Here is a 27,415-nt window from a genome sequence, read left to right as displayed (position 1 = left end):
GTTGGCTACTGAACTCCAGTAATCACTGGAGGGTTATCTATGCAGCCCAGTTTTCAAAAAGTTTTCCTGCTGTCTCGGGGTGAAGCTGCTGCGATATCTGATAAATTATGAAAACATGGAAAATGAATGTAACTAGAACAACAGTGTTTGAAGAAATGATATGGGCCTGCAGGAAGCACCTGTTAGGAAAGATATCTGTTTGATCTATCAGTTAGACATAATAGTGCATTCAATTATACAGTATAGTTATATGTGTGAGTGTTTGTGTATACAGCAACTTTGAGACCACAAATCTCATGCTTTGTTTAATCAGATTTCCATAATAATCTTTAGCACTGGAAACATATAGCACAACAGGTTTGTTGTGATTAGCATTTTGTTACAATGACCAGCACTATTTTTTGTTAAATAGATACAGTTCTACTATAGTTCTACTACTTCATTGGTTTAATCTGAGCACCTGGGCAAACACTTCCCTCTTTTATGCTTTTGCTGATGTCATCAATGATGTAACAGGATACACTATGACTGTGGGGGTGGTCATAAGTTTAATATACTGTGTTAATAAGTATAAATAAGTGTTAATATAGCAATTGTACAGTTTGTTAACAACATTATAATTTACGTCTTCTTTGTACTGTTCATGTTTACTGATAAAAGTAACTTTTTGACAATTCATATTTACTAACATCCTAAACCAGCAAAACAAGTGGTGATGACTCCCTACCTTTGAAGAGGTCATGAATCCCGATTGTCCATTGTCCATTTCTTGATCATTTATATTCCTTTTGTCTGTAACGGTCCACCAATAAAAAAAAACAAAAAAAAAAACAAAGGGGTTTATCATAAAAGTATTCCAAATTATGAATATTGTGATGTGAAGTCCATTGCAGAGTGTTGGGTGTGTGTATTCACATCATTACTCAACATCATTACTTTCAACTGATTTATTTCCTTCCGACTGCCTGGCAGTAGGTGCTTGTTTCTTTTACCTTGCTACCTTGAACCTGGAGGCCTCCTTGCTTAGTTACGTTCAGATTTCCCTCCAGCAGGGTCGGGTGATGACAGCAAGCATCCCTAAGTGAAAAAGTGATGACGTATTTCTGTCAGTCAGAGAGAGCACGGCTATTGGCTAGTGTCTTTGTCAATCATTTTAGTTTAAACACAGACATTTACCCTGTCAAATGAAACAAAGCAAGGGGTTAGGGCACTCCTGAGCCAATGGTTACTGGCTGTGAAACGTGTGAAATATCCAACCTCACAACTGAGAGTGTGCAGGAGATGATGTGAGAGAAAAAAAGGATCAAAACTGTTTTAAATGATGTAAAAAAGTTTGTCTGGCATTTAAGTGCTTCAGTATTTTTTACTGTTTCAAATTAAAGGGTAAAAGCACAATTCTCTATTTGGAGGCCTTCTAGTGAGACCCCTAGCGGTAACATACTGTGTATTGAAATATCACAGGTGTATTTGACAAGATGTCGAAATCTTCATGGAGTATGCCCTTGTTATTGTCATCAAATATGGCTTTTTTAGGCAAGGACAAAGAAATGGCTGTTGTATCAGACATCTGATTATTTCATTATTTCTGTTTATATTAAAGAGAGTGTGTGAGAGGTTTAGTTGTAAACTGGATTTGGACAGTAAATAAAGTGTTCATTAACAGACTGCTCCTCCCTCACCAGGAGACCTTTCCCCTCCTTAATTGCCTACAATGAAAGGGTTTTTATGAAGGTTATACAAGTGAGGACACTTTATTGTGTCCTCTATTTCTTCAGGGGTCTTTAACTCTCTGTGTTTTGTGTGTTAAAGAAAAGCTGCTCACAAAAAGAACAACCAAAGCTTTTTGTGAAGCGTTGTTGGTGGTATGTACTCAGTGTTTTGAGTTTTTCAAGAGGAGAGAGAAGGCAATGGTATAATCTAAACACTAGGGTGTGTTTCTTTTTAAACATGGACCCTCTCTGGCTGGTAAATGCCCAAGATTCTGTCACTCCATGATTTAAGTTTTCTGTAATGCATCTCGATCACCAAGACCTCAATAGAGTTATTAGAGCAACAGCAGACATTATACAACTCTTTTTCACAGGTGACGAGGACTTCTCATGACCTGTAAACTGAGTGGTTCCTTTGACCTTGAAAATAGCAATTTTACAAAACACTTCCTCATCACAACATTGATAAGGTGGTCTGAAGGTGTTATGGATGAAATAACATGATGTATGGCAACTGACCCATTTCCATGACAGCTAAGAAAACTTCAGCTGTTGATGAAGACTGTATTATAAACTTGAGAGCGGAGGAAAAAAGCAGATGAATGGACCTTTAATTTGAATTCTTCTGTCAAACTATTATTTCCAATGTCAAGAAAGAATTTCCATTCTAAGGCTTGATGAAAATTAAGCTTTAGTTAAAAAACAAAGATAGTGTATACACTGTGGAACCCAAGAAAAAAGGGAGAATTGAGGGGTCTACAAAATAGTTATGGTGCATTGCTGAGAAATTAGGAACTTCCTATAGAAATTAGGGTACTGAGGAAGAATTAGAAGGAAGATTCCAAACATACAAACAGTATACGTAGAGTATACATCTTAGTAATTGTGTGCATACTCCAGGAGTGATGAAAGTGGTCCTCAGCTACAGTAATATTCCGGCATGGGTAATGACAGGTCACTGTGGGATCTCTTTGGGCTGCTGAAGTTAAGGTTACTACAGTATACTGAGACAAACATGGAGAAGCCAACTGTACATGGGGAGTTTGTTAAAACACATTTACATTTAAAATTGTTGACTTACAGGAAATATTTTTCTGTGCGGATATATATCATTATAGTGCATGTAATTATCTCTCACTGGTCCAAACCATTGTTCATTTCCTGTAACTTAATGGGAGTGCAGTGAAGACTTCAGTCCACAGGGTGCAGTATAAACATGTTCTGGATGTGGTAATAATGGAGAAAAAATGGGGAACTGGGCACTGGACCAACAACCCATAACACGTGTTGTGGCAGGGAGATACCTGTATTCCCAGTGATGAAAAGTAGATTTAAAGCAGAGATTATGCTTTGTAGCTTCCATAAATTTTGTTTTTCGTTTTAATGCTTTTATTCTGTCTCTCTCTTCATGGCATATTTCCAGTAAAGTGTACGGTATGCTGTTACTGCAAAGTGCTATGTGAAAACCCATAAATAACACATACCATCATGATTGTCTTCATTATTCAGCCTGCGGTGTATGACCCAGACAGTGATAGTGACATTCCAGAGCACTTTTTTTTCCTAAAAGAGAGCAGAGTCAAAGGAATGCAAATACACAGAGGAGAATACAAACTATTGTGAGTCTTATAAACATTCAGACTTTGAGGTGTTCATTGCAGAGATCCATCCTGTTCTCTTACCCTTTTAAAAAACGTTTAAACTCACAAAAGCTTTTCAGTTCCTCTTTATTCTGTCTCATTACTCTGCATTAAAGGAGGATGGAGACCCGAGGACTGTGGCAGATCCAAGAGCAAGTTCAGCCTGTCCTCCCTGAGACTTGGCCGAGAGCTTTGGTAACTTGCTACTCTTAGATTTCCTGGCTAGATCCTGCAGGGTAACAGTCAGACCTCAGCCCATGAGTCCTCAGGTTTTGTTCCAGAGCAAACACAAAAACACACCAACACAAAAACATACCAACCACAATATAATACCTCTACAATGAGATTGCTGAGACTGGTTACTTGTGTGTGATGGTGGTGGTGTTGTGGTGAGCAGTGGTGGGTTAGGATGGTTAGTGTGTGGTTGATGGTGTGAATGTTGAATAAATGTAAGCAAAAAGGTCTTTTTGGTCTTTCCTGCTCGGTGTGAACCAGCTGGACTAAGGCCCGACCTTTTACTGGTTATATCCATGGCTGATGTCCAGACTCCAGTAAAACGTCTATGAGTCACCATGACAACAACTGAGTTGTCACAAGTGTCTGCCACAAACTGAGATGTCATCCATATGTCACAAGAAAGCATGACTATTAATGCCACCATCTGATATATGAGAATTAGTATCTATCACTGTTTTGACCAAAGTCTTTTCAAATGTAAGAAATTGCATATTTAATGGACTTATGTGATATAATGAATATCCAACATAGTCTTGTACTGTTGTGATATGTATAGTGGTCAGATATCTACCTTTATGTCATGTAACTATGCCTAAGTGGAACAGGGAAAATTCCATTATGTAATTAAAAATTATTGAATAATTAAATTTTCTTCAAGGACTGTACTATAATGGAACATTGATTCAAAATTTCAGTTCTGTGTTGACAAACTTTGAGCAGACATGAAGGAATGCAACATGGTACAATACAACAGAAAGTCATTTGGGTCTGTTTGAATTTGAATAAAAATGGTGTTCACCATGTTTGTTCAATCACTAATAAAATAGCAATTGTTCAATATTTGACTGAATAACTGGAAAAGCCTGGAAGTAAGGAGTTGTTTCACTTCCTGGAAGTGTACATTTTCTCAATGATGAGAATACGGTGATTGTGTCATTCTATGAGCACAGTTTTTTTTACTGTGTTCAAAATTCAAATATACTTGCACGAATACTTTTAATTAACTAAGGAAACCAAATAGTAGTTAAGTGCTAAGGAACCATTGTGAGGGTGAGAGTGAGGTGAGCCTTCAGTCAGTCATCCTGCAGTCAGTCAGTACATACTGAATGTCATATGGAAGCATGCTTTATGCTTAACACGTAATAGTTCGGCCACATTTATGGTCTCTGGGTCTGTGGCTGTGACAAAAACAAACACTTAAGAGCCTCCACATCCTCATTTTAAGCCCATGTGACAATACTTGCCTGTGCCTACACACATTCCTTAAGAAAAATCATTCAGGTTATGCATTGTTTCAAGTTTCCTTTGTTGTTTTAGGAAGCAGCAAAGCTTGTGGGTGAATTCAGTCTTGGTCACATATCTTTCTCTTTTCAACTCTGCTAATTTGTTGTCCAAATATATAGTATATTCTAAATATGACACCTCTGCTTTTTGTTCACTTAAAGTATAACTGTGTGTGATTATTATCTTACATCACTATAAATACCATTCCACAAGGGGGCAATGCTGTTCTGTGAAAACTTCAACATGGCAACAAACATTTGTTCTACATCTATTTCAATAACTTTGTCAAGTTGTGCAGAAGAAATCAAGTGTCAACATCGAAAAACAATTGCGTTTAACCGTACAGCAGTTTATCCTGAGAGCATTCCTCTGGCAGTTCCATATTTGGTGTATATGTTTTGTGCCTGTCTGGCACAGATGGGACAAGAGATTACTGGCTGTGCAGTGGAGTCATAATTGGGCTAATTTTCAGTCTGCTGGCTGCTCTTTTTGCTCTCTGGTTTCTGCGTACATACTAATATGACTCACTGTCTACATTTTTTTGCTTTGAAAGTAATGTAGTTTTAAAAAAAACAATGAGTAAACAAACACTGACACAAAAAGTATTACTGTGGCTAACACAGAGAACTTGTGAGACTTTCATTGCACATTTGCACAGGCATTTCAGCCAGTATTTAGAGACGATTTACACTGGTATTTCTCTTTCTCTCCCTCTCTCTTTCTCCCACTCCCTCTCCAAACAGGATGTTTGTATCTCAGTGGGGCTGCCAGTACAAAGCTGATGATCAGATAGCGTGGCTATGGAGTGCCCAGTTCTCCCAGCGCTGTGACAGATTAACTGGGATTTAGGGCTTCCATTTGGATTCCCCACTAAACCAACACACCGCAAGAGACAGCAAAACACAGGAGGTCATGCAGCCGGCAGCACACTTCCCCTGGGCCACTGTTGCCTTGACAGTGAAACCACCCGCTCCATGATTTATTTCAAACTGCTTCTCAGCCTTACAAGTATAATACAGGCAGTGCAGTGATGAGTCACTGACAAGGAAATGACCAGACAGGTCTCACTCTGTCACACTTTTTATCTAAAGAAAAGAATAACTGATACGTTTTGATATGTTGCTGATGCACTAACAAGGACGGTTACACAAGAGCAACCAAGCCTTTTGATGCCTAATAATTCAGGCTACAATCATGGTTACATTCAAAGGTGATATCATTAGACTCAAGAGACTTGGGTTTCCGTTCATTGTGCTGCTATGCGTGTGAGCTCACAACAGTTAATAATCAGATGCCTGGTTGGGCAGTGGTTTGTGGAGCACAGGATCTGAATCATGAGCACAAGTTGTTTCATGGCAAAACATCGTCACGCAAGTGTTATCTAATCACAATTTGGTGCTTTCCAGGTACAAAGGGAGAAGTTACACATTGAATTAAAGGTGGGACAAAATTAGCATTTTGTTTTCTTGTTTTTCCTCAGTTATTGAAGCACATCAATTATTTCATAAATGAGACTGCAGTGTCACTTACACAGTAGTAAATAAAGGGAATCGTCCAGAGTAAGAAGCAACAGCAGGAAAAGTACTATAGTTACAGTCATTTCCTAACAGAGTATTGTGTTCTCTTGTTTTATTAATAGCCCGCTTAATATTTACCATAGAAGAAGAAAAGGTTTTCATGGAAACAGCGAAAAGACGTTTCCTGTGAGACACAACAAGCTCAAATAAAAACACGGGAGTGGAAAGATGTGTGTAGCTCTGCCCTCTCCTGTTTTAGTCTCTCTCCACCCTCATGCCCCTACATATCTCTTTCTCTCCTCTGTGGTTCTCAGGCCAAACCACTCCTTTCCGTACCTTTACCATTTCTGGCTGTAATTCACATAAGTAGCCCGAGAGCTGATTCGGGTTGAAAAATATTTCGTTTTAGAAAGGTTTCCCTTTTCAGGTAGCAGATGTGAAAACGTGCCAAATGATGTCTGTAAGTTAAAAGTATAAATATATTTCTATTTTGACCCAGAGGAAGGATCAAAGGAGGTCAAACATGAACCTTAAAAGCATTCAACTCCAATCTGACTGACACAACAGATTCTCTGTTGGTAGGATTTCCTTGCATGTTGTTTTTTTTCAAACATGCACAAGAACCTGAGTGTGAATTAGGCCAGTAAGTGCTGTCATTAAGTCACTGACGCCCAGACACATAGGCCTTTCACGCGGAGTACTCACTGGTGTGTGTGCACACATGTGGCATAGATACACCACACAACCGGTCCACTGTTTGAATCCACAGTCAATATGCGATCATAAACGGCCTCCTTTTACCTCCACACAATCATATTAGTTGAGAGTAGATACAGGCTGTTGGAAATATTACATCACTACTCAACGGTCACTGGTTTTCGACACTCTGAATAACATAAATCATATGATTTTACCACATAAATCTGAAACATGCTGTAGGCTACATGCTGTTCACATGCTTTGCAACAGCTTGTTTTCCTAATGACTCATGTTTCATTTCATAAATTCATGAGGGCAAATTGGATACTTGGAGTGAATACAGTGAATGAATAACTTGTGTTTTGTAATTAATAAATTCTTTCTGTGATAATTACAGGTTTTAATAGTAGGTATTCATTTACACAAACAAAATGTAAGAAAATCCACCTCTGCAGGCAGTGCCCCCTTCAGTTGTGATTTTGAACAATAGAGCTTTGTTAATTTTCCATACCGTTTCTCTTCCAGCCCTCTAAGACAGTAAGTCTATATTTGAACTGCGAGTTTCCAAGGCAGCCAGAATGCCAAGAGAGCGAGTGCCTTCACGGTGACGTTCTTGTGGAGCTTGCAGTCCACTGAGAGGTCACGTCTTTATCTTTTGGTCTGCATCCATGAAAAACAGTCGTTCAGGGTGAGAGCTGCAGAGAAAACATAAGGTTAAATAAAGCATAAACTCTTTGGAAATACAAGTTTCGATATGTTTTCTTTCACTCCATCTTGATAAAACTTGAAGAGTACCTCAGCCTGGTGATAAGGTGTAGAAGCAAATGGTGCTGGAGAATGTCACAGTGGAGCAGGGTGAAGTTGAAATATGTGTGCCAGAGCCAAACACAAACCTAAATGCACAAGATAAGATGGCCACCTCATTTGCCACCTCTGCTGTTTCGAAAAATATTCCAAAGATAATATCTAGAAGTTGGATCATGTTAAGTGTGAGTCAGAATTGTTTCTAAGCACTGGTAGTGGTAAGGTAAGTAAGGGTGATGGATGTGTTGGAGACATATGTGCACTTTCCTGTGTTAGTGGTTTGATTGTTTTGCTTTAGGCTCCAGGGAAAATGGTCTAGAGGCCCAAGGCAAGGCCACGGTGGCAGCAGTTATGTGTGTATGCGTGTGTGTGTGTGTGTGTGCATATGTTCTAACTATTGGAGAGATGTTGTGAAGATACTGGGTTTGCGGTGGGCCAACCCAGAGGCTAACACGTTGGAAAGGATGATCTCAGAAGGCAGACAGTTCTTCAGTGTTTATACAGTGGGGCACATAAACTTTAGACAAACCTGGATCTGACACGCCATTGTTGGCTTCACTGTTTGCGGCCCTCTTCGTTTATTTTCACACCACGTTCCCCCCCATGTAACCCCTATTCACCTCTCTCTGCTCCCATGTTCACTGCACACTCCATCAATAGACAATCCATGACCATCACAGCCACCCTTTCTCCCCCACAGCTGGAGCGTGCCGCTGTTGGACCCCTTCAGGCTGATCCTCACCACCAGAGCTGCCACAGCACGCTGACTGGGTCGGGGCGACAGATGTTGGAATGACTGGTTTGGCCAGTTGGGAGGTGGAAAAGACTGCTGTGATGCACAGCAGTGTGCCGGACTGTGATGTGTTAGACTTGTAAACACAGGTGGACCGCAGCACTGCAGGCCAGGGAGTATGTGTGACGATGACTAACTTCACCCACATATGCCTCATAGGTGCCCAGAACCTCTCTAAAATATCAACTGTACGTTGTCTGGAAACAGGATTAATCAGAGGCAACATGAGCTGTCCTCAGACCTGTTAATGCCATTGCATTGTGTTTCAACCAGGTGTATCATAAACAGTCATTGACGGAGTTGGAGTCTGGAATACGTTCTTGCAGCCGTGTCTCAGTGCAGCACATAATACTGCATTCCTGATATTCCCTGTGGGTCTTTGTCAGTGCACTGAGTCCATCCACTTTTATTTGCCACAGACCTTACAGTTCCCCTGACGACAGAAGGACATTTTTGAAATGATTAATGCATTACCCTGTGAGGAGGGGCACTGCCAGGGATTTTGGGCCCAGCGAAAAGACGTCACATTGGAACCCCCCCCAGTTATGCCAACTGACAGGTCATTCAACACATACATCACATGGTGCTCACCTCCTTCAGATAGGGAGTGCAGAGCTGGTTCATTGGTAGGGATATGCAGATGGGGAGACATGGCTGCCGAGCCTGAAGCTGCATCTGTCGGGCCTGACACCAGGCGGGGGCGGGGACAACTGATTTGGTATAAATTGAAAAAGTGATAAAAGTTTTCCTGCATTGATTAAATGTCGGTTAAAAGAGGAGGGAAATGTAAACACTCAGAATTTTCTGTGAAGATATTAAGTAACTGAGGAGGAGGAAAAGTAGCCAGTTTCACTATGGACTAACCTAACAGGTTAATTTCCACGCCTCATGGACTACACTCACCTCACTATTTTGAGTACTAACAATGAATCATATTTTATAGAATGATCATATTTGTTCTTTGTAAAATGTAAAAGTATCTTGTACCTATAGCTGTCAAATAAATGTGTCTACTAAATACCTGCAGGATTAGTTTTAATGCATGTATGTTGAAAGGAGCTAATAAATCACCAAAAGCAGGTCTGGCAGGTCAATCTTTTTTTTTCTAATTTATGTTGTTCACTCATTCATATACATTTTGTTGGGTTTACTTGGTGGACTCTCAGTCAGATGTCACAGTGGCCCTGTCTAATGAGATGTGAAGTGTGTGTTTTAGCCTTTATTTTGTCCAGCCTGTCTCTGGAGCCAGGGAGCTTTAGGACGGCCGTTCCCGATGGCCGGCCTGTCTTATTGTTGTTGCTGGTTGAGCGGTCACCATGGTAGCCTTTACTACCTCTGCAGATCTCTATCGAATCTTTCTTTATGTGGAGCACCGCCACGTCACACAGGCCACAGAGCCCACTGTCAGTGAGAGTCTGTTAGCCCGGCTGTGACTGATGGCCATTCACACAGTCATTCATTCACAAACATACACCATTCACTTCACACAGCCATTATGGCAGGGTCACATGCTGGGAAAATACCTCTGGACCTCGAATGCACACATGAGCATGCCCATGTACTCTAACGCTCTCAGATTACCGAAAGGTTTCACTGTGTTTATCTGGTAACGATTTACAGTAATTATACTCTCATCATGTTATTCATGCATTTAATCTCTTTTTTGTGATTTCTTTAGTGATTCACTGTGAGAATAAGGGTCCCTTGGGAAAAGTCTGATTTCTGAAGAATGAATGAGTCGTGTAACAAAGCCACAAACCATACTGTATTGACACTGGCAGGAATAGTGTTGAAAAAGAAAATCCAACTATAAGATCTATTTAGCTGTAGTAAGTTTGAATTTTAATACTGTAAGCATGATATAAAGAGACAATATTCTACATGAAAATATATGCTATTTTCCAATTAAGGATAGTGAGACCTGATTCTGATTAACAACATGATCAGATGTGTATTATAACAAAATAATTTTTAGAAAGAAAGAAAGTTTTTAGCAATTCATTTGGTCATTCTTTTTGCATACTTCTTGTTTAATTGTAATATCAATTCTTTGGTTATATTCATATTAAAGGATTAGTTTGACTGCTTGCAGCTGGTTAGCTTAGCTTAGCACAAAGACTGGAAAGAGGAGGGAACAGCTTGCCGTGGGAGCAAAACGCACCATTAAGCACCTCTGAAGTTTACTAATGCTTTTGTTTCTTTGTCTGCTTCTTTCCAGTGTTTGTGAGGTTCTATTCCCGTGGTCTCATTACTTACTATAAAACCCTGTGACTTAGTACCATACAGACACCAAGAAAGAAAAAATACATGAACATGACTTTGAAAGGTTAAAGTGATTCTAAATTTGTACTGATGGTATTTGGAGATGGAGTCTGGTCTGTTTCTGTCAGTGGGTTAGTTCTTTCTCAGGCTCCCGCTGCATTTCTTTGGAGAGCCGAGGGTGTGGGGTTGGGGCAAGGGCAAAGGGGGGGGGGGCGGTCTTTGGACTCAGAGAGATTGGTGGGTAGTAGATGGTGTAAGATTGGCAGTCAGTGGAACATATGTGGAACACCACACACCACACTTCATGACCATTAGTCCTCGTCTCAAGGGAAATGTACCTTTGACCCTTCCTTATAGAACAGCAGACAGACAAAACACAGACAACATATACAAACTCCCAAAAATAGGATGCATAATTCCTGCATGTAAAGGATGCATGTGTTTTCTCTGCCCCTTGATGTGTGTGTTCAGTGAACAGAGAGAGTCATGGTTCTGGTGTGAAGGAGAAATGATAAGAAAGTACACAAACACAGACACATGCAAGTTAACAGGCGCAGACATGCATCACGCAAACAGTAAACTCATTTTCCCGCATGAAGCAATTTATCTTGCATTCTCAACACACACACACACACACACACACACACACACACACACACACACACACACACACACACACACACACACACACACACACACAAAGTATTCTTATACAAGTTTTCCCAGACATCAAGAAGCAGTTCTGAGAACATCGGGCACGACTGTTTACATGACTGAGGTCCAAGTTATTTTTAACATGTTTTGGCGAAGCAAAAGCTTGAAGTCTATTTAGTGTCTAAGGCCCCCTATCGTAAAGAAAATAAATAACGGCATAAAGATCTTGACATCGTAAGCTCCATAGTGATTATGAGAGAACCGACTGGGACATTTTAAAGATGAGGGAGCCATGATGAAGAGTTCAGATACGATGCCATGTTTACAAGAACTCATTGTCATTTTGAGGTGCAGAGCTTTTTGCATTGTGTTTTACTACAGATGCAGGAAAGTCCTAAATTATGGCATTTGAAATTCATCAGTCATACAGCTTCTCAACCACAAGTTCTCTAACATGAGTAATATGACCCTCCACTTTCTGATCCTTCTGATTTTCTAAAGCTTCTAAAAGGGCTAAGAGATGAGACTGTATTACTCAGGACTGCTGAAGCTTCACTGAGAGATACAGACCTAAAAGGTCTTGGTGTCTTCACCTTTCTTGCTGATAATTTCTCTTTCATCCTCCCTCCTCACAACTGCTCACAACCAGGATGAAGTCATATTTGTCATACATACCTTCCATCTGCAGTCGTTCACCTTCTCACAGGTATCTCTATAAAAGTGAGCGAATGAAAGAGACAATAATAACATCATTCATCTGCACAGAACAGTTAACAATATGAGTGACTTACCGTGAAAATATATTGCACATCCATCTGTCCTCCATTCATCCCTCCATCTGGGCATCTTTTGATGTTGGTATTTTGAGCTGGATGCAGATAAAAAGGTTATCTGAAAGAAGCAGCATTGCAGGTCCTCAGACAAGCAGTCACCTTGTGCCCTTATAGACCTCAGACCTCCACTGATAACCTACCAGCAGCACCATTGCTCTAGATACACTATCAGTCCTCAGAGCTCAAAACTTCCTACTGAGACATTACCCATGCTCTGTGCAAGAAAATATGAGACGGTCCTGGCATTACAGACAATGTTACAATAGTTTAACGGGATTTGGTCAGTTGTTTCTTTTGTTGTAATATCCTGCTGAGAAGAGCTAAAAATATATGTATTATGGGATAACTTGCAACTTGCAATACAATGTGCTTCACAAAAGACGGATGGACACATAAAAAGAGAGATATAAGAAATAAGAATATTAGAAACAGAACAAAATTATTTTTTTCTAAAAAGTGACACTGTGGTGGCACTGGCAACAGATTTGCTGGATTATGTTGAGAGGCAATATTTTTAGGCAACAAAAGCACTTTGGTTAAGGTTAGAGAAAGATTGTATTTTTGGTTAAATGTAAGTAAACACTGTGAAATCGCTGTGAATGTTTTCTGTCTTAAATCACACCTTGACCAAGAGTGTTTAAACGTAACCATACAAACTTAAAAAATGCTGTAGTCACTAAAAGTGTATTGCAAGATCCATATCACTTTTTTCCACCTCTCTATAGACCAGTGACTGTGGTTTTTGCACCATTGACCTCTCAAACAGGCATCTTATTCTATTCAATATTCTGACCCTATTTACCAAAGTCTCTCCCATAGATCTAAACTAAATGTCCCTTTACTCACTGTTCCTATTAAAACACTCACCAGTCTTTGTGACTGAAGCTCCTGTGCCCCAACAATAAACCCTCTTTTAAAGTCACTTCCTCTTGCCATCTTGATATAAAATCAGAACCAACCAGGCCTGCTCAGCATGTTTATACTTGCCACAGAGCATGATGGGATGTTAACTGCTTAATTGTACAATGCAGTGCACCTGTGTGGGAGTATCTACATTCGTTATGTTTCTCCACTCATTTATTCAGATTTTCCCTTTAACTTGTTGCCTGTCTGCATCTCCTAAACGTTAATGGAAGAATGTAATCTGTTCACCATCATGTTTCCTGCAAAACTTATTTGCTGCTCCAAATTAGTTGCATATAAACATAATTTCTCGGAGACAGGCCTGTATTGTGTATTGTAAGCATGTTTCTCTGCAATAGCCAGTTTGCATTTCTACATATTTAAACAGAATTTTTCAGTGGGTCTGGGTAAACTGCAGGAGTGGAAGGAAGTGAGGTGATGGCCCAAGAGGCCTTACTTTTCCACCACCTCCACTCCTCCTTCTTTCCCACTACACTTTACATTCCCAAACATCTCACTCACCACCCAAGCCTGCGTCAGTGTGCCCTGACTCACAATGCTGCTGCGCATGCACACACATTCACACAGTGGCCACACACAGAAAGACACAGAGACATGCACTCTATATAGCATCAGAATTACACAAATTTTTTACGGGACTTGGCAACAATGCCATTTTTCCTGATCTGGTGACCTGTAGCTACATTTCCTCTTTCCACCACAGCACCAAACATCCAGGAAATGTGTTGCAACAACATGGAGCCAAGACCTCTGGGGTGTTTTCATACGGTTATAAATGGGTTGTCAGAGAGTCTGTACATCTCTTGCTGCTCAGGGTAAAGTCAACAGCTCTGGGGGTCATTCATTAATCTGCAAGGCCTGGGCTGACATGTTCAAGGGGGCCAGACTGCCTGTAACCTTTCACAATCAGTGATACCACAGGGACTGCGAGAGAGAATGAGAGAGATAGAATAAAAGAAAACTGTCTGTTCTGCTGCTTCTTAGCCTCCTGATCTTTTTTTTTTTTGGTCTCTTTCCATCTCCCCCTCTTTTTATCAACATTTGTTTTGCTGTCGGTCTCTGTTAGCCAGTACTGTCATCCATCACAGACTCAATTTCTGGCCTGTCCTATGCTATTTTTGCCTATTTGATCCAGCAACAGCAAAGAAAGCAAAAACAAAACAAAAAAAAAAACAAAAACAGAAGAGATGGAAAGTTGGAAAAGCGAGTGGGCATCAGCAGACAAGAAAGAAAACAAAGTATCCCTCTCTCAAACACAGTTGATTCTGTGCTTTTTTTTTTTTTTTTTTTACAGACAAACATATCAGATATGGATAGTTGCTGTAGCTCAGCATTTTCTTCTTACCTTGCATCACAAGGCAGAGTAATAACTTTAAAAGGTCATGGTTCATGGTTACCTACGATACCAATCTGAAGCTTCATGATCTTCCTGAGGGAATGAAGTGTTCCAGTTGCATAGATACTATAGATGTTAAAATTTCATTCCATTTATTTCTGACCATTTTTAAGACCCCCTTTGATGGAAATGAAGTTTTTACCCTGTTAATGTGTCTTTATGGTGGTTTTTTTTTTAAATATAATACAAGACATATCATGAGCAAAAAAAGCAGTCAACTATATGACTGAGTATTTCCATCTTGGAACTGCACTGCAGCAATGACTGTGAGAGTGAGAGTTTGCATTAGCACAACCACTAATACTGTGTCAGCCACTTCCAGCCACAAGCTATTCGCCAAATGCTTGTCGCCAAATTTTGGTGCACGACAAACTCCTCGTGTTAAATAAAATATTAATCATAGCCGAGTATTTTCACATAGTTTAAAACATGTCTGGAGGGGAACCTCTAGTACATATTTGCATAAAAGCTGAGACTGAAAGTTAGTTCTTGACTTTAGAAACACTTGTCACAACACTCTCATCACAATGCAATTTCCATGACAACTGCGCTATTCCATCAGCCGAAGATTGTTTGATCCAATGAAAAGCTTTGTCTTCCTTTGTTCTTTATGATGCCATGTTTATGTATTATGTCGTATGCAGTGGTGGAAAAAGTATTCAGATCGATTATCCTTTATCTAAGTAAGAATAGCAATCCCATAATTTAAAAATGCTCCATTACGAATAAAAGTCCTGCAGTGAAGGGAAGGAAGTATTATTATCAGAATGTACTTCAGGTGTGGAAAGTAAAAGTACTCTTAATCCAGAAAAATGACCCCTGACAGTATTACCGGTACCTCAAAATTGTACTTTTGTAATAGTAATTAATACTTAATCAAATTCCACCACTGGTTGTATCTACTACAAAATACCAACAGCAAATTAACAGAGAACCCACCATTCACCTACAACTGACCTCCTTAATTCAAGCCTCATTTCTCTCTTCAGCATTTTTCCCACATGAAACTTTGCGTCAACCATCCTGCAGCCGCTTTGCTCTGCCTCCTGTCTGGTAAACGCTCTCCCAGCCTCTCTCTCTCGCTCTCTCTCTCTCTCTTGCTTTTTCACTCTCCCAGGCTGAATGTGAAACCATGGTACTTGAAGTCAGTGACCGGCATGTGGGAAAACTGCCATAAAATGCATATAAACAGTCAATGTAAACAGTCAATGAGACACAACAGCGCCTATTCCTACGCAGTACCAATCAGTGGTTGGAATAATGGCTTTTGCGGTATTTGATGGGAATATTTGTTCTGTTTTTTTTTTTTTTGTGTGTGTATGTTTTGTTTTTTTTGTTTTTTTTTTAAACACAAAGCACAGCCAGCAGCAGAGAGGGAGTGAGAGAGAGAGAGTGATGTTGGTGTGTGGGGTGGATTAGCAGGGTTGAAGAGTGGGTGTTAGCGGGTCAGACATAGTCCTCAGCATGACCCACAACTTCCACATCCAGCTGTGGTTTCCCCTCTTGTGTTGCTGTCATCAGGCAGTTGGCTCCTGAAGCCAGATTGCTACACACCGGGACACAGCATGGAATGCAATGACAAGTTTTGTATTTGCAGTAATATCTGACACAGCATTCCTCATGTTCCCACCAACATCCTGCTTTTCTTCCATCATGAACCTGCATGGTGCATAATTGCAGTCTTTCTTTTTTTGGGCCACTGAGTTGTCGGTGGGTACTTATTGTAGCTCGGACGCATCGATGGTAAAGTGGTTCAAGGTGTGACAACTTTCCTGTTGCTTTTAGATCTTTCTGCAATGACTAAAACATCACTTTTGCAGACTGATCCACATGATGATGACCTAATGACCTGGCCTGTACTTTGTAAGTGGACATATAACTCCCTGGGCTACAGACGAAACCCCTTCATAACTATAAAATATATCTTTTTCCCCAGAATAACACCAGAAGAAGTGCATAAAAGGAGAAGCATCCATCCATTCCACTTGGCTCCAACAAGAGAGGTCTGACCTATCTCACACTGTGAAGGAGCAAAGGGACTTTTATTTGAACATGAAAAACAGTGACTCATCAAGTCACAGATATAAAAGGGGCTGCAACGTCTTGGCCTCTCGGTGGAGGAGATGAATTCCGCAGGCAAGACAAATAAACAAAATGTGTCCTTTCATGAACCTGTGATCAACTTTGGATATGACTGAATCTGAATTTTGCTTTCCGTGCTCTGAGAATGGACTGAAACGATAGGTTCGGTTGAGAATCCTTCATTATTTTCAACCCTGAATACATGCACCTGTAATATATCTAAAAAAATCTAAATGAAGATATTGAGTTGACAGTGGGAACCAGTGCCAACCAGTGCCAACAAGATCAAAACATTAGGTCTGAAAGGCTATTTGAGAATGACACAACTCCACAGAGCACAAAAGGCCCTTCGGGCAATAAACTGTAACATGTGTTGGGACAAGTTAACTGCAGCAATTTTATGAGACATTGGAGCAGATAATTTAAGTGTTTCTCTGACACAGTCAACTGCTCTCCGTCCATAGAGGACAAAAACAAAACTCTTTGATTTACACTTGGTGAGAATCAACCAAAATCAATCAAACTCACCCTGACTGCTAACTCCACCAAGGAGGTTATGTTTTCACCTGCGTCTGTCTGTCTGTCTGTCTGTCTGTTTGTTTGTTTGTTTGTTTGTTTGTTTGTTTGCTTATTTGTTAGTTTTTCAGTAGGATTATGCAAAAAGTACTGAACCGATTGGCAACAAACTTGGTGGAAGGATGGGGAATGGGGCAGATCTGGATTATTCATTATGAATTTGAATTTATTTCTCTGAAGTGGCAGAGCTTGGCAGAGCTCTGTGTTTGTTTGTTTTTTTTGTTGTTTGTTTGTTTGTTTGTTTCTCAGAAAAAAAGTACTGAACTAATTTAGCTACACTAAACCTGGTGGAGGAAAGGGACATGGGTCAGACAAGAAGCCATTAAATTAAAGGGGTGGATCCAGGAATTTTTCAATCATTGCCAGATAGGACATTTTCTGAATTTCTCAGGAAATGTATAAGGCTAATATATTGATCATGGTGTAAAAACCCAGACATATTTATGGTGTTGAGACCTATGCCTGATTTTCTGGAATAATGAAACACGTGACTCTGAATTCTCTCCTCGGTAAAAACCTAAATGTAGGGGTAGCCCGGGGAAAGATCCCGCCCCACCATCGGGAGGGGTGAGAGCGGGTACAGTTGGAGAGGAGAGAGGAGACGACACGGGAGGAAAAGTTGAGTGGATATTTGAGGAAGAAACTTCTACACGGGCGAGGACAACATATGGAGATTTGACTACACATCGAATATATTCCATTGTCGGCGATCACATATTTTCTCACCAGGAAATCTTTACGCAGGAGAGAAAAAAAAAAAACTAAACAGAACTTAAAAACTCCATCACACCGCCGGGATGTTTAGATGAAGGCAATCACTCCAAAAGGTAAGGCAAGTCACTGTAGCTGTGGTGACGAGCAATAGACACACTGTGCAGAGACAGACACTTGATTTTTACTGCAGGTCTTACAACGTCTTTCCAAACGAATATTCCATTTAACTGTGTTCATCTTTTCCAAAACAGAGAGTTGCTTAGACCTCGCATCTCGTTTCAACTTATATTGTGTATAAATGTTGCTAAACACTATTTTATTTTGATAGAGGGGAATTTATATTCTCTACAGTGTGAATGGGTTAGTCATACACATATTTGGCCTTATTACTGAGAAAAACCTGTTTGCCTAACCTCAGAATTACATTACAATGATTAATTTGGAACCTTTTCGGTCATAGACCTTTGTCTGAGTCACAGTGCTTTCACTAGAAATTCATTTAAATAAGAAATTATGACATGAAGGCTAAGACATAGGAGTTTTGAACAGTAAGAAAACAAGAAGTTGTAATGTCCAAATTTACTAGTTATTGTTTTTTTCCTTTTATTAGTCTGTTTTATATTGTTTTATATGTATATATTCTAAATGCTGCTGCTATCTTGGCCACTTGGGTACATGAGAGTTTTCATCTCAGTGATGCACAGGGTCAAATATATAACTTTTAGACAGTATTTATTTTCAGTTGGTTTCATAACAATTGTTTTAATTTACTAGAACCCAAAAAAAAGTTGTTAAAGGCAACTGGACTTGATTGCAGATACTTGAAGTTGTTTCACCTCGTCCATGAGGCTTCTTCAGTCCTGAACTAAACAAGTCCAGTTGCCTTTTCATGGATAATCATGACTTAGATGTATCGAGTGAAGGATTCTTTCTTACAAAACTTATCCACAATGCTTGTGTGACATCTGAGTGTTTTTGATTGGCAGGTCCTTGAAGAGGCTGTAAAATGACCACCCTAACCCTGCCAGGCTGAGCAGCCTGACCTCCCTCTGCTGTGACCAGTGCTGCGGCTCCCTCTGCTGTGTAATTGAGGAAGGGCACAAATGGCAGGCAGCATGGGGAACATATTCGAGGATGGGATGAACCGTGTCATCGTCAACCACTACAACCACTCGGGGAAGTGGGATCGGCCTCGCAGCGGTGGGGCCTGTAAGATGGCTGTGCTGCTCTTCATCTGCGTGCTGATCGTCCTGGAGAACGTTACAGTCCTGCTCGCTCTGTGGAGGAACAAGCGCTTCCACAGTCGCATGTATTTCCTCATTGGAAACCTGGCGCTGTCAGACCTGCTGGCTGGTGTGGCCTATGTAGTAAACATCTTTACATCTGGACGTAACACCTTCTTCCTGACACCGGTGCAGTGGCTCGCCAGAGAAGGGAGCATGTTTGTGGCCCTCAGTGCCTCCACGTTCAGCCTTCTGGCCATTGGTATTGAGAGGCATATGACTATGGTGCGTCTGCGTCCATGTGAGACAGCAGGTCGAGGGAGACTCCTAGGACTGCTGGCAGCCTGCTGGTTTGTGTCAGTTCTGCTCAGCGCCCTGCCCAGCCTGGGGTGGAACTGCCTGAACAATCTGACCTCCTGCTCTACAGTGCTGCCGCTCTATGCTAAGAGTTATGTGGCCTTCTGCATCAGTGTGTTCAGTGCCCTGTTGGTGGCCATCATCATCCTCTACATCAGGATCTACCGCCTGGTGACCTCTAGTGGCCGCAGGGTGAGCAGCCGGCCTTCAGAGCGCTCACTGGCCCTGCTGCGGACAGTGGTTATTGTTCTTGGAGTGTTTGTCATGTGCTGGGCCCCCCTCTTCCTCTTGCTGCTGCTGGATGTAGGCTGTAGCCCAGATAAGTGCCCTGTGCTCTACCAGGTGGACTGGTTCATCGCCCTGGCTGTGCTCAACTCTGCCCTCAATCCTCTGATTTACACTCTCTCCAGCAGGGAGATGAGGGCTGCCTTCTTCCGGCTGCTGTGCTGCTGTCAGACCAGCATGGAGCCCACTGGGACTCCTATGGCAGGCAACCCCCACCTGGGCACAATCATCCCCACAGCGGAGAACAGCAAGACCAGTTTGGGTGGAGGAGGGGGCAGTGGGGCTGGCAAGTCCACGCTGAATAAAGGGAAGGTTCCCACACCAATGAACTCTGAAAACAAGCATGGAGATCCCTCTGCCACTGCTGTGCCCCACCCTTCTGGGCCTGCAGACCTGCTGTCAGCTGTGCTGGTGAAGGCGGGGGCTCTGCCACCCCTCAGCAAGTTCTGAGTGGAAGCACCTTAATGAGGCCTTTCAGTCACAAAGAAGAAGAACTGACATAGTCCTGCTATCAGCCACTTTTTGTTTATGCACTATGGCCAGTCTTACATGGATATGAATAGCAAGAATATTCAGTTTGAACCAAATAAATCCAGATTGTAGATGAGAGTACAATCAACTTTATCACTTAAAACCACTATTTACAACAACTGAACAATATTCACAACACTAGAAGGACTGACTTATTGAATTTTGTTTTACACAATGATGAAATTTAACATTTGTAATCTATGAAAAATAATAGGCCATCGTCTTGGATATGGACTAAACCAAGCTCCAAAATAAGTCTTGGCTTAATCTGTCTGTGAAATTAGTCCTAGTAATATTTCAAATAATAACAGAGTATAATTAACTTTATTAGTGTTGGGTCTGTTATTATGTTTATGTCATTTTGTCTTTATATGCCTAAAAAAATCAAATTGGGGCACTTTTTTGCATGGTCTTCATGCAAGTACTCTTAAAACACAGTTTGACTTGGTAAATATTTATTTTCTATGAAAACATTTGGCATCTTTACACTACAAACTATGTTTTTGCTTTATGTGCATAAAAAAAGATCATGGTACTAGGACTTTATCATTAATTTTGTTATGATTTGAGCTGCATTATAAGAAAGCTTATTTGTCCGACTAGCGGCCTCATGAGGCTGTGATGCTCATTACACATCAGCAAACAGAACCAATGAACGGACGGATGACAATGCTATTATTAGATTCCTACCACCAGTGGGCAAGAACATCCACTTAGTCCTGATGGTGTTGCTACAGGAAAAGCGATGTTTTTACATAAATCACTAGGGTTCAAGTTTTATTACAATGGGCATTTTTGCTAATTTCAGGCCCAGCTCTACATTACCACACTTGGTTTGTCTTTCATCACTCTAAGCTCTTTTGTGTCAGCATCAGCTGCACTGCGAGCTGAATTAGCGTGGCTGATAACTACACTCATGGACATTTTTGCTTCTCATCAGCACATCTAGAAACCACTCGCGTCAACTAACCACTAATGAATAGGAGTGTTGGATGTGAATAATTTAAGGTAGACTGTAAATGACAATTCTGCCTGGGGTGATGTAGTGCCTGATACTATTATATAGCAAATAAAAACCTATTCCCTTTTATGAGATTTACATGTGTCATGTTGTTATATTAAATCAGTGGCTCGCCTCCTTTCAGCACCCCTCCTCTCATCCAAAAGTAGTCTCTGTTGATGTCACGGAACATATAAGAAACCCAGTGATCATGTGACTGGGAGATTTTTGCTCATATCAACCTGTTGTAGTCAAGGTTCACATGAAAGCTGAAGCCATACATATATTAAATGTAGAAATGCTCTGATTTGTCAGTTAAGCATTTGCTATTCAGACAGGAGAAGAGAAATGTCATCTGACTTAACCCGTTGCACTCATTTAATGTCCTAAAGGGAAGCTGATTGATGCTCTCTTATTCCCATTCACAGACAGACCCGGGTCAGACGGTGATGAATAATGCATTGAAATTCTTGATATTTATTTAAACGCTGGGGTTTTCAGTCGGGTGAGGTCAGGTAGGTATTAGTCATGAATCTCGCTTTGAAGAGCTTCCTCTTATTGTGACCAACATTGTTTGAATTCCCTGGAACTCTACAAACTAATTACATGACCAAACAGTTTGGCTGAGGTTTTGTTACATTCTGTTTAAATTGTCTTTGATTTAAACAGTGTGTGTATGAGGATTTTTACATCACACACATTAACTTGTGAAAAGGGTTTGGTTAATTAATTCTGAAAGCTGAGCTGAGAGCAGATTGATTCGGAGAGCAAACTGAAGTAGATATAAGTTTTTTTATCTAGATGCTGATAACTGAAGACATTCAATTCACGTGTTTTCGTACCAAAAACCTGCTGCAGTGAACGTTACTTTAAACTGAACCGATAGATTGGGCTGATAAAGTTTGCTCTTCATACCACATTGCACAGCAAAGACCAGACAGGAGCTGACAGACTGGCATTTCATACTCACCTCAGCTAAAGGATGTGTCTCTGCTCCGCACCTCCATTTCCTGATGAAAAAAGACAGCAAGAACGTAATACCAGCCAAGCAATTCCAGCTTAAAGGTCACTGACTGCTTTCTGTCAGAAATGTTTGAACGCTCGCTTTCCTGAATTAGCCGGGGATGATCGTGACCTCGCGCCATGTGGAACATTAGAAAATGCCAGAACGTTGAGTTGTGTGGTTATTTGTAGTCACTGAATCCTCTGCTTCCTGCTCACTTTTCCTCTCCCTCCTCACCACTATCAATATCCCGATTCAAAGCCTCATTAGATTTAGTTTGATTAAAGGTTTTTTGTTCTGTCAAAATTTGATTGTAATAAAGTAGAGTTGCAATGAAAACACAGAGGTATTGTTGCAGGTTCAAGCTTTCATTTTGAGAAGGTAAGAGGTGTCAGGAACAGCTGATAAAAAGCAGGTGTGACAGCTGATTGCTCATTTGCATCAATTAGGAAATTAGGGTTCATTTCTTGGAAATAAATTATTTTCCTGGATCTCCTGAAAAAGATCATAAGAAGAGATGGACTTTAGTCCTAAAATATGGATTCATCTATTTACTTGAAACATTGTAGAGCGAATCCTAAAATCCTCAAATTAAAAAGAATCTAACCAAAGAGGTGAAGACTTTGAAAATTGTTGGAGATCTGTGAACATTATTAAAAAAGCATGAATAATTGACCAAAGTTAATATTGTGACATCCTGTTTCTTCAAGAAGCATTTTTCATCAGCATGATGTTTACATGATGTTTAGAGCTCTGGGTGATGGATATGTGTTGATGTTCTCACAGTCTTAGTCACTGCACAGTGTTTATTAGCTGTTGCCTCTTACTGTTACTGATGATGGTTTATAGCAAAACTGGCAGCTTGAAACAGCAACAATGTCTCCGTCCTTTTTTGCAGTAACTCTAACTCCACTCTAAATTCAGTTTCACAGCCAAAAACAAACAACAAATTGTTTTAAATTACAGTTATTAACAGGGGAAAATAATTAAGTCACACAATGAAGATAAGGCTGAAAGACTCACTCCTACATTTCACCATCTTTGCCTTCCATCTGTCTAGTTGAAGAAAAAAAAAAAAACCCAGCTGAGACATGTTCAGTAAAATTGATAAATTAATTTTCATTCAAATCTTCTTTGTGTCCTCAAATTCCAGCGATGACAAATTCTATCTCTCCAAACACCTGAAATAAACACCATTTAATGGCTGCATGTGCTATCTGGGTCAAACACCTTAATAAATCATGTTAACTAAATAGCCGTCACCAGTCTTCTTTGAGGATTTAGACATGGTGGATTTGTGTCATTCTCTATGCACAATGCCTATTTGCATATGACTAATGTGAACACGACAGAGGACAAGAGAATCACACCACCCCCTGTCATTGTGATCCTGGCTTTAGACTGCAGCGTGGTGAGGAAATATCCATGCGTGTGTGTGTGTGTGTGTGTGTGTGTGTGTGTGTGTGTGTGTGTGTGTGGGTGCATTTGCATGTGTCACGGTTTTTGTGCAGTACAGACGTGTATGTGCTGTGTGTGTGTATGTGTGTGTTTGAGAGAAAGAACAAAGACTCCATCTGGTCCGAGCCGCTCACTGTGCTAGTATGAAACACTTCTGTCATTCTCAAGTCCCTTTTTGAAGCAGCTCGGAGGTGGAGTGGGGCCAGGAGGAGAGCGGCGAGGGGTCCCATTTGAGGTGGCCGCTCACGCAGGGAGCCCCCCCAGCTGAAGCCAGCCTCTCCTCTACGGCTCAGTTGTACCACTCTCACCAGAGACGACACGCGCATTCATCTGATGTGTGATGACTCCCCTCCACTGCCTACACCTCCACAGCTCTCCGATTCAATACAGTGCAATTACATGTGGAACAAAGAGAGTGAAGACTCAGGCAGACTTTGGTGATAAGCTCCCCGGGATCAGAGGGCTTTAACCAGGGAGCAGCTGGGAAGAAGCTGGGAGAGCTGAGGCAAAGGTCACTTGGTAGGAGGATATCTGAAGGAGCTGGCTGGGATTTGGATTGGTGAATACTTTTCCCAGCATCCCTTTCTACACCCCATTGCCATTAATTTTCCCGTCTGGTGGATATCAAACAGACTCCATTTGAGATAGCGCAGTAATACTGGAGAGAAAATAGAATATTTTGATCTGGCAAATATGTCATTTTTATCCCCATTCTCTTTCTCCTGAGGAGACAACAAAAACATCCTTCCTGGGATATCTTATCATATGAGAGTCACAAGCCTAAATGTGTGCTTTATACTGCAACCAACATTTATTTTCATGATTGATTTATATCTGTATTCTTTTTTGTTATTTGATTTCTCTCTAAAATGTCAGAAAATATTGAAAAATGCTCACTCCAATTTTCCAGAACCCAAGGTAATGTCTCTAAATTGTTTTTTGTTTTTTTGTTTTTTTGTCTAGCTCACATCCCATCACAAAAACGTTCAGTTTACAATGGTATGAACAGAAAAAGCAGTAAATTGTCACATTTGAGAAGCTAGAACCTGCAACTGTGTCATTTTTGCTCAATGAATGACTTCAATGATTGATCTATTGTCCAAAATTGTCACTTAATTTTCTCTCTCAATTGAGCAACTGATTCATTGACTAATCGTTTCAGTAACTAGTCTGTATAACTGCTTGAAAATGATCCTGGATCTCTACATTTAGATCAAAATCAGATTTAAGTTTGCTTTTCTCTTGAGAACAGGAAAAGCATTTGTGCAATCGACCATCACGGCAGTGCTTGACTATGGAGATGTTGTCCTCTCACGCTGCTCATTCCACTTTAAAACAACTTGATGCATCTTTTTTTAGGCGCCCTGTGTTAAATTACAGGATGTAAATATTGCACTCATCACTGTGAACTATATGAAAATGGAACCTGATCCTCACTAATAACAAAAAGGGAAATACACACTTAATTTGTTGCGTATAACTGTCTCCTACTAAAGCTCCATCTGAGCAGATGCCAGGACTGGCTGACTCTTCGTGCCTCAGGATACTGAACTTGGGGAGACTGCTTTTCAGTACTTTGCACCATATAAATGAAATGAACTTCAAAGGACATCAAAACCTGAGAGCGCCATCTGATTGGAACATTTTTAGAGATGTCTGTGAATGTTTCTGATGCTGCCTGTATGTACTTATGTGCAACTGGCTGTGTTTTGTTGTGTGTCTTATTTTTATTCTATTTTTTCTGCTGTACTGAAGTTTCTATAGCAAAAGAGCTCTTGATCTCAGTGAGATCAAATTTATATTTATATATTATCAGTCTCTGAAACCAGATCTTTGAGTGCCATCTAATCATAACAGATAGGTGGCAGAAGTGGATAAGTAATCTGTTCTAAATTCTACCCTACAATTACCCCACTCTCCCCAAAATCCCCCAAAACAGCAGCTGCTTCGTTTTCAAACCTTCTCCGATTGCAGTTGCCCGGCAGAGCCTGACGGCATGCACACACCTGCTCACACTGACCTCCAATCTATCTCTTCCACGCCTGCCTGCTACAACTGTAGGGATTAACATGTCTGGGATAGGGGATAAGAGCGAGGGAGGACGCCAGCCTCTTAGTCTGACATGTGTGTCTCGTCCCTCACTTGTGGCGTTGAGCGTGTGTGCACAGCTGGCTGATTCCCTTCCTCTGTGCATGCATGCAGCCTGGAGGTTTCTGTGCGTGTACGTGTTCTGTGAAAGAGCAACCGGAGGCGGAGAAACCCCTCATAGATTTCAAGTGTGTATCTCACATAAGAGTTACGGTCGCTGAAAACTTAGTTTCAAAACTTAAGTATATCTCAGTAAGATTAACTCATGACTAAATAAGCAACAACAAAAGTTAAAATTCAGAAGAAACACACATTTACAGAGTTAAACAGTTCAGCATGACCTCAGTGTGCATCTGAAAGCACAACAGCTAATCTGAGTCATCAGGACTGTGTAGGTGTGGTGTGAATTCATGTGATTGACAGTTGTGTTAAAATCATCATTCTGATTCAAATGTTGCTAAACTCTGACTGGTGCACAGAAATATGTGAATATGCCTTTTTCAAAAAGAGTCCTGCCCACCAAACCCAGTGAGAAAAGTACAGAAATCAGACCGAAATTTCTCATGAAAACAACACAACTGTTCCATCACTGGAAAAAAATATATGTTACTGCAGGACCCCATTGTCTAAGGTAAGAAGCTGATTGAGAAAATAGGTTTTTCAGAGCCTTTAAAGGCCAACATGTGCATTTAAACACTGTATAATGCAGAATGTTTGGAGGAAAATATTAAAGGGTCCACTCCAAGTGGTTCTGCTACAAGACAATGCTTAATGGATGTTTTTCACAGGAGACATTTTGACTTGCCGTAGTAGGGGAAGATGGCACAGGTGCAACTAATAACATTAAGGATGGCTCTGCTCTATATAAGTGTCCCAGTGAGCCAACACACTGCCCTGACTCAGGAAACCTGAGAAGCTAAATGGAACTCAGCCATCATCATTTCATTATTTACATCTAGGATTTTTACATTTATTAACGCAATTTTTCTTCTGCAAATATTGCGTCTATCAGTTCTACAGCTTCACATGCATGTATTTGTATCATGGCTCTGTCTGGCTATGCACGTGTGTGTGTGCATGTTATGTGGTTTCCTAACATGTTCTTTGGCTCCGTGGTGATCACAGGTGTTCATTCCTCTGAGCCTGTCTGATGGATTAACAGCTGCCGTCACCACATTATCGTCGACACCCCCCTGATCTGACATTACACACATTGTGATTCTGATATGACAGCTGCATACACACACACACACACACACACATCGTTGTACACCTGTCTTTGTGGGGACCCATCATTGATAAAATGTATTCTCTAGCCCCTTACTTTAACCTTAACCATCATAACT

At 40.7% G+C, this 27,415-nt stretch overlaps 1 protein-coding gene across 1 annotated transcript; it reads left to right on the top strand.

The window, feature by feature from the left end:
* The first annotated feature begins 18,018 nt into the window (after positions 1-18,018).
* LOC111232213 (sphingosine 1-phosphate receptor 3-like) lies at positions 18,019-21,610 on the top strand. Its single transcript, XM_022759622.1, has 2 exons — positions 18,019-18,237; positions 19,111-21,610. Exon 2 carries the CDS (start codon positions 19,228-19,230, stop codon positions 20,437-20,439), a length of 1,212 nt encoding a protein of 403 aa, XP_022615343.1. The 5' UTR covers positions 18,019-18,237; positions 19,111-19,227; the 3' UTR covers positions 20,440-21,610.
* The last annotated feature ends 5,805 nt before the right edge of the window (positions 21,611-27,415 follow it).

This window comes from Seriola dumerili, unplaced genomic scaffold (genome assembly GCF_002260705.1).
Source record: "Seriola dumerili isolate Sdu_G_001 unplaced genomic scaffold, Sdu_1.0 BDQW01000322.1, whole genome shotgun sequence".
NCBI lineage: Eukaryota > Metazoa > Chordata > Actinopteri > Carangiformes > Carangidae > Seriola > Seriola dumerili.
This window is presented reverse-complemented; position numbering and strand designations above follow the sequence as displayed.

Coding starts and splice junctions, on each gene's coding strand:
- LOC111232213 (XM_022759622.1), top strand. CDS start 19,228: ATGGCAGGCAGCATGGGGAACATATTCGAGGATGGGATGAACCGTGTC.